Source organism: Pinus tabuliformis, chromosome 5_2, assembly GCF_031772625.1.
Source record: "Pinus tabuliformis cultivar Carrire ecotype Pingquan chromosome 5_2, CPIR1, whole genome shotgun sequence".
Taxonomy (NCBI): Eukaryota; Viridiplantae; Streptophyta; class Pinopsida; order Pinales; family Pinaceae; genus Pinus; species Pinus tabuliformis.
In genome coordinates this window covers 1,076,501,800-1,076,517,928 of record NC_142306.1, presented here as the reverse complement: position 1 = coordinate 1,076,517,928, position 16,129 = coordinate 1,076,501,800, and the positions used below count along the sequence as shown (strand labels likewise).

The window sequence follows — 16,129 nt, the reverse complement described above, 5'->3', positions numbered from 1 at the left end:
ACATGGCACGATGACAAACGTGATGAAGAAGGAGCACATACTAAAAGACTTGCTCATAGTTGAACGAATGAACAAAGCGCATCAGACAGAAAGCGAAAGAAACACATGCATGGAACCATCTTGCAAAGACCAAGACTGTTGAAGACCCCACAACACCAAGTTATGCGGATATGAAGACAAAGTAAATTCAAGGACACATCCATCATTTAACAGCACAACAGTCTGAAATGGACACCACAGTCAGCTAGTACATGTCAATAGTGTCATGTCGAGTTGTGTTATGAGTTGTCTTGGCCATCTTACTACTATGATCCATAATTGTTGTAATAATATGTAATGTAAAGTGAAATTCCAAGTGTCATTAGTGGAATGAAAACAATCATATGTAATGTAAAGAGTTTTATGCAACGAATTTGAAGAGTTATGAGGGTTTTCCAAGAGTCAAAGGGGAATGTAAAGGGTCACCCCACCCTTTACTATATATAGAACCTCATAACTCATAGAACAGGCTTTTGGAGCCAATATTTTGCTAGGCATTGCTTAGAGAGGGCTTGGAGAGTATTGTGACGAGTCTTGAGTTCTCCACAGTGTAGATCGAGTACATCTCTTTGGAGGAGTAGGTGGTGTTGACTGTAAAGTTCCACTATTGGGGCTAGTGGTTGTCATGGTTTTATGTATGGATGGAACTTTCACTTTATATAATATAACAGAGCCAACACATCCTCATGCATATGTTGTTATTGTAGTTCGAATCTCCATGTTACTTTAGCAACGTATGTTGTTTAACTTACACATTTGTGTATGAACTATTTCGTATACGATTGTATGAATCTTTTTGAAGTCGTGTTGTTGGTTTAACCTATCACTTTGGATTGTCGAATATTCTGCTTTCCATCTTGTGACGTCATTCATCTCATGTGTTCCTTTCAAGCTGCATACTATTAAAGGCTTCTAAGGGGCACACTTATTTTTCCCCTCAGTGTGTTAGAACCTCCCCATGCATCTCTCTTGACTCATTGCAAGGTCACACTCTTGCATCCGACAAAGATATCATGCTTACCTTTACATGCTATCATAGTCAAGACATAGCTTTACTACCCATTGTTGGGACTCCTACTCCAAACGGTTTGAGGTCTAGTTGGGACTTCTTATCGTGGATATCCCTTGATATGTTGGCGAGTCTAGCACCATCAACAAGACTCCAATAAATAACATAGTAAGTGCACATATTTCCTTTGAGTTGCATTAAAATTTTAAAGGAACATAATGTCTTGTGCCTTTGGAACAAAGATACAAGGGGTAATGGTATGGTTTTTCTTTCCTTGTTGCTTAATGGTGCTATCAATCGTGGCCCAGAGCATGCAACATACATAACCTTGATTTTACCAAAATATTGAAGATAAGAGTCCTAGATCTAACCCGCAAGAGATTCAAAATTAGGGACTATAAGCCTCAAGCCAACGTAGAAATAGCTTTAAACATGGCTTGACTACATGGGAATCAAGCAACAATCAAATGGAAAGTTTATATAAAACCAAAAGTTAATTTTGGTTTTCTACACAGATATGGAATCATGTTACCCTTCTAACATCCATGATCTATGATCAAGATTCAGTCAATGCAATTTTAACTAGTGATTAATTACTAGTCAAACGTTATTTGCCATGTTTACCTAATTTGAGTTTATGTACTTGTGTATTTATTTGTATTATGTTTACTTGATCTAAGTTTTTGTTTTTGCACCTGTTTCAAAGTCGATAATTCAAAATTTTCAACCATTGTTGGAAATCCCTCTAAACTATGTTGGATACCATCCCCTCCACTAAGCTACATCAAGAATATCATGACAATGCTACCTTTCCTCATAGTAGATAGTCCCTTAGCGTTATGTTGTTTCCAGCCTTCAAAATTTCTTAAGGATACTTTACCTATTTTTACATCATAATTTTGCATATCAAAGTTAATCTCTTTGTGATGTTTGGACTTCTGCTTTGTGCAGTTGAAATCTTATTTATAGCTTCATATTGATGGCACGAGTCTTATAATTGAAGATATTGGTTTTTAGGTATAGATTTAATTGTGACATGATTGTAGAAAGTGGAAAATAATTTTAAGAAGATATCAATTGACCCATGTCTTTGTCAACGTTTATTTTGTATCATTAATTGATTTTTAGTTCTCATTTTTCGAATAGATAAGATTGTTGTTACTTACTTATGGTAGGAGAATCCTAAGTGCAGAATTGTTTGCTAGAATAGATGTAGTTGATGCTACTACAAGTAGCTAACTAATTCATGTTATGAAACCAGCTCACAAAAAGATAGAAAAGATAGATCAACACCTTAGAATTCAGCCTCTTCGAGGGGGGCAATCTCCTTTACATTACACAAATGAATGATTCTTTGATGATTCAAATGAGAAAACCTCCTTTCTATATATAGGAGTCTAATGAGTCACAATATAACCCAGCCGACCTAACAATAATAATATAAAGGCACAAAATAACAATAGAGGGATTCTATGGGGCACAGTAATAACAATATGGGGACAATAGGGGCACAACAATATTAATAAGGGATACAACTACAATAGTAATGGGGTAATCACTAGTATTATAGGGACCTAACATGCCCCTCTCCTTCAAAAAAGTGTTGTCCTCAACGCTTGAGTAGTTCTGGATGCTTCTGTATAAAATTCTCATCCTCCCATGTGGAATTTTCAGCAGATAAGTTCTTCCACTTGATAAGATACTCTGAAATTGATCGATTTCGTAGCTGTCGAGTTCTTGTTTCTGTGACTGCTTCCGGTTCCAATATAATTTTTCCTTCCTCGTCAAGTTCTGGCAATATTGTTTGAACTGGGAGCTTGTCACCTATAACCTTCTTTAAACATGAAACATGGAAAACTGGGTGCAATCGAGAAGCTGCAGGAAGCTCCAATTTGTATGCCATAGTACCAATCTTTTGCAACACCTTGTACGGACCATAATACTTTGGTGATAATTTATTATCCTTCTTAGCTTGCTTGAGGGACATTTGTTTATATGGTTGTAGCCGTAGGAATACCCAATCACCTACATCAAAACTTCTTTCACTGCGATGTTGATCTGCCTGTTGTTTCATTCTATTCTGTGCCAACACGAGGTTATCCTTTAAGAGTTGGAGGACTTGTTGTTGATGTTCGATGTGATGTTCCACTGCTTGAACCTTAGAATTTTCTCTTAAATATGATGTGATGGATGGTGGCTGATATCCATAAAGTGCCATAAATGGGGTCATTTTTGTTGTTGTATGGAAGGAAGTGTTATACCACCATTCAGCCAGAGGCAACCATTTGACCCATTGTGTCTGTTTATCAGATACAAAGCAACGAAGATATCCTTCCAAACATTTGTTTACTATCTCAGTTTTCCCATCAGATTGAGGATGATAAGATGAGCTATGAGCTAACTGAGTACCAAGACAAGAAAATAATTCTGTCCAAAAATTTCCAGTGAAAATGGGATCTCTGTCACTTACAATAATCTTTGGGTTTCCATGTAGCTTTTGAATTGTTTCCATAAATGCAGTAGAAACTGTACTGGCTTTAAATGGATGTGATAATGCACAAAAGTGTGCATACTTGGTAAGTCTGTCAACTACCACCATGATGACACTCTTTCCCTCAGACTTGGGTAAACCTGTGATAAAATCCATTGAAACCTCCTCCCAACGTTGGCTTGGAATGGATAAAGGTTGTAATAGACCCGGGTCTTAATTGTTTCAACTTTATTTTGTTGGCAAACCAAACATTCCGCCACAAACTTTTGAATATCTGATTTAAGGCCATCCCAAAAAAATTCCTTCTTAACCCTGTGGTAAGTTTTAAAAATCCTGAGTGCCCTCCTAAGGGAGAAGTGTGCAATTCCATAAGAATCTTTTGTTTTAGTTGGGAATTCTTACAGAGGTATAAGCGATCTTTGTACCATAACGAATCATTTTGCCAGCTAAATGTATCAGATGTACTGGAATCTTGTTGTAACTTTCGAATAAGTGCCCACACTTCTTCATCATTCTTCCATTCCTCCCTTGCTTCGTTTATCCAATCTGGTTGGATAATAGAAATGGCGCACAACAATGCTTCCACATCCTCATCCTTTCTTGAGAGTGCATCTGCCACCACATTTTGCTTCCCTTTTTTGTAGATGATTTCAAAGTCATAACCCAACATCTTTGTGACCCACTTTTGTTGCTCTTCAGAGGATAATCTTTGTTCTAAAAAGTATTTAAGGCTATCATGATCTGTTTTTACCTTGAAGTGTCTTCCCATTAGGTAGGGTCGCCATTTCTTAAGTGCATGGAGTATTGCCAACATTTCCTTCTCATAAATAGCTTTGTGTAAAAACTTTCCCTTGATTGGACGACTTTCAAAAGCAATGGGTCTTTCATCTTGCATTAAAACAACACCAATTCCATTTCCTGAAGCATCACATTCCACAATAAAGGTTTTTGTGAAGTCCGGTGTAGCTAAGACCGGTGCTTGGCACATTGCCTCTTTAAGATGTTCGAAGGCCTTTGTTGCTTCTGGAGTCCATGAAAATGCATCTTTCTTCAATAATGTTGTTAGAGGTGCTGCTATTCTCCCATAATTCTTAACAAACTTGCGATAATACCCTGTCAACCCGAGAAATCCTCGCAGATGCTTTATGGATGTGGGGATTTTCCATTCCTTAATGGCTTTAATTTTGCTAGGGTCTACCTTAACTCCTTCATGAGATACAATATGACCCAGATATTCCACCTCTTGTACTCCAAAGAAACATTTGGATCTTTTTGCATATAATTGTTTCTCCTCCAATAGTTGTAGCACCCTGTCAACATGTTCAACATGATCCTTCCAAGACTTGCTGTAGATTAGTATATCATCAAAAAATACTAACACAAATTTTCTAAGGAAGGGTTTGAAAATGGAATTCATCAAACCTTGAAATGTTGAAGGTGCATTGGTAAGGCCAAAAGGCATGACCAAAAATTCATAATGACCCTCATGAGTTCTAAATGTTGTTTTCAGAATGTCTTCAGTCTTCATTCTGATTTGATGATATCCTGAACGAAGATCCAACTTGGTGAAGTAAATTGATCCATGCAATTCATCCAGTAATTCATCAATGACAGGAATGGGAAACTTATCTTTAATAGTGAGCTTGTTGAGCTCCCTATAATTCGGACACATGCGCCATGATCCATCCTTCTTGTGCACCAATACTACTGGAGCAGAGAAAGAACTTTGACTAGGTTGAATTATACCAGCCTCTAGCATTTCTGCAACCATACGTTCAATTTCACTCTTTTGGGCATAGGGATATCTGTACGGCCTGATGTTTGGAGGAACACTTCCTGGAATCAGATGAATAGCATGATCATGATCATGAATAGGTGGGAGACCTTTGGGAGTCTCAAATACCTTGGAATGATTGTCCAAGACTTTTTGGAGATCTGGAGAAATAGATGATTTCGATGTGGAAACATCTAGCGAACATAATTGTGCAATTACACCTCTTTGTTCCTTTTTTAGAAGCTTTGTCATACCATTAGAGCTGATTATCTTTCCTGGTTTCCCTGCAATACCCCTTAATTCAACTTCCTTTCCTTCGCAGAAAATTTCATGAAAATTTCTTGAAAATTAAAAGCTATTGTACCCAAGGATTGTAGCCATTGGACTCCTAGTACAACATCAGCACCTCCCATTGGAATGGAAAGCATTGGGCTAGTCAATACATATTCTCCCATGGATAGCTTGATATTATGGCACTTTCCAGAGAAATTTATTGTTCCTCCATTTGCAACCATCACTTGACACTCTGGTGCTGGATATAGGAAGCAATTCAATTCTTTTGCTACCTTACAATGAATAAAATTGTGGGTACTTCCTGAATCAATCAACACTATTACCTTTTTCTTCTTGATTTGTCCTTCTATCTTGATGGTTTGAGGAGTGGTAATTCTAGCCAATGCATTACAAGATATGGTCGGATTCATTTCTTCTTTATCTAGGCTTTGTTCCTGGAGTATATCCTCTTCTTTTGACCTTTCTTGCTCCTCTTCTTCTTCCTCTTCACAATCTATGTAGAATAATTTCTTCTCAGCACACTTATGACTTTTAGTGTATTTGCTATCACAACTGTAACAAAGCCCTTTTGCTCTTTTTTCTTCCAATTGTTGTGGTGTCAACCTTATAGGTTGTGGAAGACTAGGGGCAACAACACTTCCATCTTTATAGTTGTGAGTGGTATGCTTCCTGGTTGCCATAATTTTGCTTTCCATTTTTCTTGCTAACCTGAATGCCTTCTCTAATGAATCAGGTTCCCAAAGGCGAACATCATGTTGGATATTATCCTTTAAAGTCCCTATGAACACATCAATCCTATGCTCCTCTGGAATATTTTTTACCCTTATGTTCAATTTTTGGAACTCCTCAATGTGCTCCATTATTGAACCCTTTTGTTTGAGACTTATCAATTGGCTAAAAAAAGTGTTGCTTTTTGTATCCTCATAATGTGCTGTCAATTCTTCCGTAAAAATTGCCCAAGTGATAATTTGTTTACGAGAGAAAAGCCATTGATACCATACAAACTGATTTGGTTCCAAATATAAAGTTGCAATACGTACCTTTTGTGTGTTTTGCACATTATTGAGATCGAAAAATTGCTCCATCTGTAATATCCATGTTGCAGGATCCTTGCCATCAAACTTCCTCATATCGATTTTTGGAATATGGTGGGTCTTCAAACATTAGAGTCTATGAAATCATGATTAACATTTCTTTTGTTCGCATCATGAGTTTCCTTTACTACCCTTTCACCATTAGTAAGTATTTCTTGTAGAAAATTTGTCAAATCTATCTTCAAATCTGCCATGCCTGTCTTCAAATCTATCTTCAAATCATCCATCTTAGCTTCCACACCATTCATCTTAGCTTCCACACCCTTTATCTTAGATTCCATGCCATTTATCTTAGCTTCTATTAGCTTTTGTGAGAGTGACATTTGTTGCACTTGGTCTTGTAATTTTGATATATCATGTAGCATTTCTTCCTCTTCTTCATGAGTCATGCTAGAGCTTTCAGGTTGCTTACTAGGTGTTTGCATTTTCTTTCCTTGAGGCATCAGTTACCGATAATAATTCTCTACTATGCCCTTTGAATTCTTTCAAAATAATTTTTCAAACCAAGCTTAAGCAAAAATTTAAAAAAATCTACACACCTTTTTTCACTTTGTAGGAACTCGATATTGCCTCTATGTATCTTTGTAATTTTGGATCATCCAGTTTTGAAATTGCGATCTGTAGTAGCCCTCTATTTCCTCTTTCCAATGCCACTAGTTTGATCTGAATTGGATTCTCCAAGAAAGATTTATGCCAAATCTCCTACAGTGACTTGATTATAGACTAGTTCAGTAGAGTGAACTTGTACGACGTGCCACGTGTCCCTGTTTCGACCTTTGGCTCTGAAAAATATATACAGAAACTATAGTCCGTCTTATTTCTATACCTTCTTACGAAATTTCAATCCGATGCTCAGAGAGAAAGTTATGATGATTTTCCCTAGGTCACCTATTTGGAATGTAATTCAGGAGTCTGCAAAAAGACCAACTTCCTCAGATCATATCTCTGCAAATATAGCGCAAAAAGCTATAAAATTCGGATCCAAGGTTTAGTGCGATTTCGTCTCAAATGGGTTTTTTTTTTCGCTTCTGAAACATCGCAGAAAAAAAGTTATAGCGAAAATGCCACGATGACCTATTTGGAGCAACGAAACCCTAGAATCCAAAGCTTTGATACCAAATGTTATGAAACCAACTCACAAAAAGATAGAAAAGATAGATCAACGCCTTAGAATTCAGCCTCTTCGAGGGGACAACCTCCTTTACATTACACAAATGAATGACTCTTTGATGATTCAAATGACAAAACCTCCTTTCTATATATAGGAGTCTAAGGAGTCACAATATAACCCAGCCGACCTAACAATAATAATATAAAGGCACAAAAATAACAATAGAGGGATTCTATGGGGCACAATGATAACAATATGGGGACAATAGGGGCACAACAATATTAATAAGGGATAAAACTACAATAGTAATGGTGTAATCACTAGTATTATAGGGACCTAACAATTCATCTTTGACAAGGTAAGTTATATGGCTCTTACATATTGTCCCCATGAATAAGCCACTTACAAAGAAACAATGTACATTTTTTCTAGCCTTCAAAATTTCTTAAGAATAATTTAACTATTTTTACATAATAATTTTGCATATCAAAGTTAATCTCTTTGTGATGTCTAGACTTATGTTTTGTGCAGTTGAAATCTTCTTTGCAACTTCATATTGATGGCACTAGTCCTATAGCTGAAGATATTGGTCATCAAGTATAGCTTTAATTGTGACATGATGTAGAAAAGTGGACAATATATTGAGAAGGTATCAACTAACCCATGCCTTTGTCAGTATTTATTTTGTATCATTAATTGATTTTTAGTTCTCATTTTTCGAACAGATAAGGTTGTTGTCGCTTACTTATGGTAGGAGAATCCCAAGTGCAAAATTGCTTGCTAGAATAGATGCAGTTGATGCTACTACAATGAAGCGAGTAGCTAACCGATTCATCTTTGACAGGGTAAGTTATATGGATCTTGCATATTGTCCCCATGAATAGGCACTTAAGAGGAAACAATCTATTTTTTTAGGACTTGCATTTCATGAGTTTATTTTTTTGCACCTGCAGGATGTTTCCATTGCAACAATGGGACCTGTTCAGAACATTCCTGACTACAACTACTTTTGATGTCGCATTTATTGGCTCCATTAATAGATAAATTATTCATTTCCCCCAAGCCCCCCCCCCCCCCCCCCCCCCCCCCCCAAAACAATAATTATTGCTTGTCAGCCTTATCTTGACTTACAACCTATTGTATTTAATTTGAATAATGAGAATAGAAAAATTGTGATTGTTTTTTACATGAGATGGAAATTCTTATAGTGTTAGCATTGTAAGCTGCTAGTATCTTAATATTTATGCAGTTTTCATTGTTAATTGAAATGCAATGCACTTATTTGGGTCATTGTATAAATTATAAATAGAAAATTGAGATCATTCGAAAATATTTTCCTCAAAAGCACACATTGAGTATCATATATATGGAGTAAACCAGTGATCAGGTAGTATACCTGTAACTCTAGGGAAATGTGTGAAGTTACAACAACTAGATCTTTCATATAACAAGCTCACAGGTCACATGCCTCATGTCAGACAATAGTGCTTCAAGTTACAACTAATGACATCACCTGTGAGATATTTCTTGTGTTTGTTTGTACTAGATGCATGTCAAATGACACATGGGAATTGTTTGCAGCATTGGTGGAGGATTGGAATATTTTTCACATGTCATATTATTTGTAGGGTCAGATTTTGTTTCAAGTAAAAGATGGTGATTAATCGAATGCCTCAAATTTTCTTTTCCTAGCTGATGAATATTTCTTAACTATTTTTGGGTTGAACATGAAATGTTTCTTCAACCATGGGCCATCTATGCTTGTCTTTTAGCAGGTCACAAAAACATCTTGTACCATGTCTTTATGTTGAGAAGAGTAGAGATTTCTCGAGTTAAATTAAATCCATTGTAAAATTAAATTAATTTACTACTTGTTATAGGTAGTAATTTATTTTGCAAAGGAAATAGTTCCAAACTAGACAACATCTAGATCAGATAACATATCACATCTCTCTTCATCTATGAAGATATTGGTCATTGGGTATAGCTTTAATTGTGACATGATTTTAGAAAGTGGACAATACTTTTAAGAAGATATCAATTGACCCATGCCTTTGTCAGCATTTATTTTGTATCGTTAATTGATTTTTAGTTCTCATTTTTCGAATAGATAAAGGTGTTGTTGCTTACTTAACGTAGGAGAATCCCAAGTGCAGAATTGTTTGCTAGAATAGATGCAGTTGATGCTACTGCAGTGAAGTGAGTAGCTAGCCGATTCATCTTTGACAGGGTAAGTTATATGGATCTTGCATATTGTCCCCATGAATAGGCACTTAAGAGGCAACAACATATATTTTTGCCAGCCTTCAAAATTTCTTAAGAATATTTTAGCTATTTTTACATCATAATTTTGCATATCAAAGTTAATCTCTTTGTGATGTTTAGACTTTTGTTTTGTGCAGTTGAAATCTTCTTTACGGCTTCATATTGATGGAACCATTCCTATAGCTAAAGATATTGGTCATCAAGTATAATTTTAATTGTGACATGATATAAAAAGTGGACATACTTTTAAGAAGATATCAACTAATCCATGCCTTTGTCAGCATTTATTTTGTATCATTAATTGTTTTTTAGTTCTCATTTTTCGAATAGATAAGGTTGTTGTCACTTACTTATGGTAGGATAATCCCAAATGCATAATTATTTGCTAGAATAGATCCAATTGATGCTACTATAGTGAAGCGAGTAGCTAACTAATTCATCTTTGACTGGGTAAGTTATATGGATATTGCATATTGTCCGCATGAATAGGCACTTAAGAGGCAACAATCTATTTTTTTAGGACTTGCATTTCATGGGTTTATTTTTTTGCACCTACAGGATGTTGGCATCGCAACAATAGAACATGTTCAGAACATTCTTGACTACAATTAGTTATGATGTCGCATTTACTAGCTCCATTACTAGATCAATTATTCATTGTCCCTGAAACAATAATTATTGCTTGTTGGCCTTATCTTGACTTACGACCTATTGCATTTCATTTGAATAATGAGAACAAAAAAATTGTGATTGTTTTTAAATGAATTGGCGGTTCTTATAGTGTCAACATTCTAAGCTACCAGTGTCTTGATATCTATGTAGTTTTATGTGTCAATTGAAATGCAAAACGTATTTGGGGTTATTGGATAAATTATAACTAGAAAATTGAGATCATTCGAAAATATTTTCCTCAAAAACACACATTGAGTGTCATATGGAGTGAACTACTGATCAGATAGTATACATGTAACTCTAGGTAAATGTGTGAAGTTACAACAACTAGACCTTTCATATAACAGGCTCACAGGGCACATGCCTCATGTCGAACAATAGTGCTTCAAGTTACAACAAATGACATCACCTATGAGATATTTCTTATGTTTTTTTGTACCAGATGCATTTCAAATGACACATGGGAATTGTTTGCAGCATTGGTGGCAGATTGGCAAATTTTTCACATGTCATATTGTTTGTAGGGTCAGATTTTGTTTCAAGTAGAAGATGGTGATTAGTCGAATGCCTTCAAATTTTCTTTTTCTAGCCAATGAATATTGCTTAATTGTTTTGGGGCTGAACATGAAATGTTGCTTCAACCATGGGCCATCTACGCTTGTCTTTTAGCAAGTCATAGAACATCTTGTACCATGTCTTTATGTTAAAAAGAGTAGAGATTTCTCCAATTAAATTATATCTGTTGTAAAGTTAAATTAATTTATCACATGTTGTTACATGTAGTAACTTATGTTGCAAAGGAAATAGTTCCAAACTAGACAACGTCTAGATGGCATAACATATCACAACTCTCTTCATCTATGTTCTTACTCCATATGCATGTCCTACGAGCTTATGCTTTTCCTTCACAACATTTGGTGTAATTGCTAGTATCATTAAATAAAAATAAAAATAAATAAGATATTAAACCCTTATCCTATTTACGAAGTTGGAAGAAAATAAACTCTTAATCCAATAAAAACAACTTAAACATAAAATATTACTCCATGAACATTTTTAAATTTTCAAATTTATTATACAAATTTAAACAATTAATTAATATTTTGTTGTGTCATTTACACTAAATAGTTTATTGGAACTGTTTATTTTCTCCCATTTTGGAAAGTTAGTGGAAACTTACAAATGTTCCCTACTCCATAGTATCCCTCATAAATTCGCCTACATACAATATTTACAACGCCAGCGATTCATCTGATGCATCCGCCGTCCTCTTAACAAATCGACCCTGCAAAAATTTATGAAACCAAATTCATTAAAATGATAAAATCCAAAATCTTAAACGCTTATAATGAACTGGTTAGCATAATTTAACAATTGGTAATGCAATTTTCGAGAGTGAATTTGGTAAATCTTTGAATAGCTTCGACGATAAATATTGTATGATAAAATCTAAATCTCTCGTTTCAACGATATATGATGTATTATGATTTTTTAGCGAAGATTCTCTCTCCCCAACTGAAAAAAATAATATAAGTTGAAGGTACTATATTGCAATCTCATGATTCTTCAGCGGAGATTCTCTCTCCCCAACTGGAAAAAAGTAATATAAGTTGAAGGTACTATATTGCAATCTCTCCAATTGTTTATCAGTGAGTTGCATTATTATAATTTTATGTTAACAAAATTACGAAACAGACTCAATTACCAATTTCTATAATTAAAAAATATTGCAGATTCAAATTAAAAATAAACCTTCATCCGTGGTCGATTCTCTGCATTGAGTTTCCGGACATGGTATCTGATCCTTTTGTAGAACAGCCTGCTCTGACGTTTTTCGCGATATCTCAGAACACGGGCTTCTCTCCCGCCTGCCCTCGGCCTCTGCCCGTCGCCGCCATGGATCACGGGCACCTGCCCGATGACATGCTCCCACCCGGACTGCCCGCATCCCAAGCTCGCTAAGTCCGGAACGAGTCCAAACTCCGAGCTACCTCCATCTCCCTGCAAAGAAAAAGGGAAAATGTTGAGACATATATTCATTGTATATATTGACACACATATTCATTGTATATATAGACCGGACAATACAATTTCGGCCGTTAACTAACCACTAGGTCGAAGGTATTATCATCGAGAGGGTACATAACTGGATTAGACTGAGCCCAGGGGGAGCCCCTATCAGACCAGGCGCTCAGAACTTCTTCATAGTTGAGCCGCAGGCGAACTTTACTGTCCTCATGGACCTTCATTTTTTCCTGTTCGCTCTCATTTACTAAACAGAAACCAAAATTCAAATCCAGGAGCCCGTCGGGCTCTAATTCCGTTTTCACGTACTCAACATCCTCGCTCGCCTCCGACTTCACCCGGTGATTACAGAGCCAGCTCAGCGGCACATCCACGTCATCACTCGACCAGAGCCAGCTCAGGGGCGCTTCCTCTTTGTCAGCGTTATCTTCCAGCACAGCATCCGCCGTGGGCGTCGACCCCAATGTTTGCTGCCCATCGGGATTCGACCTCCCGTGCCGTCGTCCTGAGCGGCTCCGTTTGCGAAGCCAGGAGTAGCTCCAACAGGCCAAGTGCGCTCCCGGGAATCGAACCGCGGTCGTCGTGGTCGTCAGGCTGACTCTCTCGTGGCGACACGCGACGGCGTTGGCAGTGTGAACTCGGGTGTCACAGGCATTGCAGAGGTGCGCGTCATCGGCAGAACAGTACCACCGCGCGCGGTGCTGCTCGCAGGCGTCGCAGGGTCGAGCCCCGCTCCCTCCCACATCCGTCGCCATTCTCCTGTTAAATGCTTTCTCAAATAACTGAAAATCAGAATCACATTTCTTCTTCCATTGCGAGACGCATTTAAAACAAAACAAGCGGAGTCGCCGTAATCTTATCCCCAGGACTAGCCCTGCGCCTATTGGTTGACAAATACGTGTCTGCATCTCATTGGTTGGGTTTATTCCCGCTGCTGCGGATGAATAGATTGGATAAAGCACTTTATTCATGTCTCCTTCGCTGGGTCCCACGAGCAATGACCTTTTTGTCGTCGGAGGCAAAACTCTCGGCGCTTTTTTGCGTGTCTGTCTACTTATCTTGTCTTTTTCCGGTGGTATACTTATCTTGTCTTATTACCTTTTTCCAATTATGGGACCCACACATCTGCTGACGATGATCTTTATCCTTCGTAAGTTTTGTCAAACGACTTTAAACCTTTTCTTATATCTTACATTGATGTTGACCTTGTACCTTATAGGTTATTTACAAGAGAAGACTACACACATGGTTTATTATCAATACACTAAGTACCAACTTGTACACTTCAAACAAGTTCAAAAAAACAAACAACCATAACTACTAGAATGGACGTTCTTGCAATTGCATATAATTTGTGTATAACATATATATAATAATAAAGTACGAATACATATTTTTCTTAATAGTTCACAATGCTCGAAGAAAATAGAACCATATTCATAGGCGCAAAGCTATTACTACAATATTATCAAACCATTATAGCTCAGAATGTCATTGGTGGGGATTTGAACCTAGGTGAGGAAGATAGTGACCATTTCACACAACCAACCAAGATAACCCAAACTTCTTACATATGAACAAGTATATATTCTAAATACTCTAATATTTAAATTCAATTATCATTTATGATGGAAATACTGAGAGGGGGTGAATTAGTATTTCGTTATTTTTAATCATTTTTTACTTAGTTAATCTTGAAACTAAATTCACATCACATAACCAATCATCCATAATGTATGAACACAAAGATTAAAGTGCAAATCAAACTTGAAGAAACATTTGAAAACTATTTTCAATTTTCTTGACACCTAATCCTTTGGGATTGGGCAAATATGTTGTAACTATGTAAATACAAAATAAAAAGACAAAGATATCTCGGAATGTGAATCCCAAGGGTCTCTCTCCTATGTGTATATATTAATGTTCTTCTTAATACGATTTTGAATCTTATGGACTTGCCATATACTTGTCCTGACATGGTATTAGAGCGTAGGTCCCATATTTTTACCTCGCTCAGTAACTCCTTTGCCATTTTCCTAGCTAGTCTACTCAAGACTCTGTCCCAACTACATTGTGGCCATTTTTCTGCAGACAGAAGTTCCATTTACTCTAGCATCGTTTTCTTTTAATCATGTTTGTTTCCTGAACATTGCTAATTTGACTGGTTATTCGACTATGTGTGCCTCCGTGATAGCTCACCAATGGTTGTGCATCCCTTAGAAATATTATATTCATTTTGGTATCAGTCCAGTGCACTCGCACTGTGAGAATTTTACATTTGTTTGATACACAAACTCCTTATTACCATAGTTGGCACATAATTTCTCCTATCATTTATTTTTTGAATATTCTCATTTTGGATAAAATCTCCATGCTAGTGGAATTTGCATTGGAAGAGTGAGAGAGCCACGAAATGATAGGCATCAAGCTAGAGATCTGCCGACAACTAGAGGTTTGCATGAATAAATACTATAAGGAGAGCCCAAACCTAGATTGATGTAACAAGCCTAGTTAAAAATTCATGTAAAAATATATAAGACCACGTCATGGGACATGTATTCCAAGCTAAATGGTGGGAAAAACATCCTAGTAGGTGTTCATTTATGTTATTATGGCTAAAGGAAATTGGAAAAGGCAATGACAAAGGCTTTGGAAAGGCAAAGTGGCATTTATTGGCATTTAGTTATGAAAATAATGGAAATTAGGAGAAAAGGAAGGTGAAAGGTCACAAGTTACATGTGAGAAGGAAAATGAAGGAAAATAATGGAAAATGAAGAAAATAGAGGCCTAATTGATAAAAAGGTTTATGGAGCACTTAGAGTTTTCTTGGAGCACTTTGGCATTGTATCAAGAAAGACAAAGAATGCAAGAGGAAGGAAGGAGCAAGCAAGGAAGAGCAGGATCAAGCAACTACAACAATATTCTTTGCAAGTATCAATTTGCATGTGTGTTTTCCTTGCTAGATTTGGCATGCATGGTATTGCATGTGGTTCTTTTGTTGTTATGGCATGGGTTTTTCCAGGTGTGACAATGTTTTCAACCTAGCCTTGCCATTTCCAGATAGTCATGGTGTGATGGGGTTCTCATGTTTTGTTTGAGTTGGATTGTCAGATGGATTCGAAGCTGAGTGAGGTGGATCTCTGAAAGAAATAACACATGGCCTAGTGATCCCTAAACCAAACTATGGATTGTGGTAAGGCCACTGGCCTAGTGATCCCTAAACCGAACTATAGGTTGTGGTAAAGCCAGGTATTGTGTGCCTCAGTGGCCCTAGGAATCCTTGATCGATTAATGGCGGGATATATGGTAAAGCCTAAAGGTGGTTGCCCTTGATTAGGCCTAGGAATCCTTGACG

General features: G+C 36.8%; 1 protein-coding gene across 2 annotated transcripts; it reads right to left on the bottom strand.

The window, feature by feature from the left end:
* Positions 1-11,792: 11,792 nt before the first annotated feature.
* Positions 11,793-13,572, bottom strand: LOC149162964 (zinc finger protein CONSTANS-LIKE 16-like). 2 transcript variants are annotated; one of them, XM_089435854.1, is made up of 3 exons: positions 12,858-13,572; positions 12,502-12,750; positions 11,793-12,034 (listed from the first exon to the last, which is right to left on the bottom strand). In XM_089435854.1, the coding sequence occupies exons 1-3, from the start codon at positions 13,527-13,529 to the stop codon at positions 11,981-11,983; spliced, it is 975 nt and encodes a 324-aa protein (XP_089291980.1). In that variant the 5' UTR covers positions 13,530-13,572; the 3' UTR covers positions 11,793-11,980. The 2 variants fall into 2 exon arrangements, with proteins under 2 accessions (XP_089291980.1, XP_089291981.1); XM_089435855.1 differs by having other exon boundaries at positions 11,794-12,034; positions 12,897-13,572.
* Positions 13,573-16,129: the final 2,557 nt, after the last annotated feature.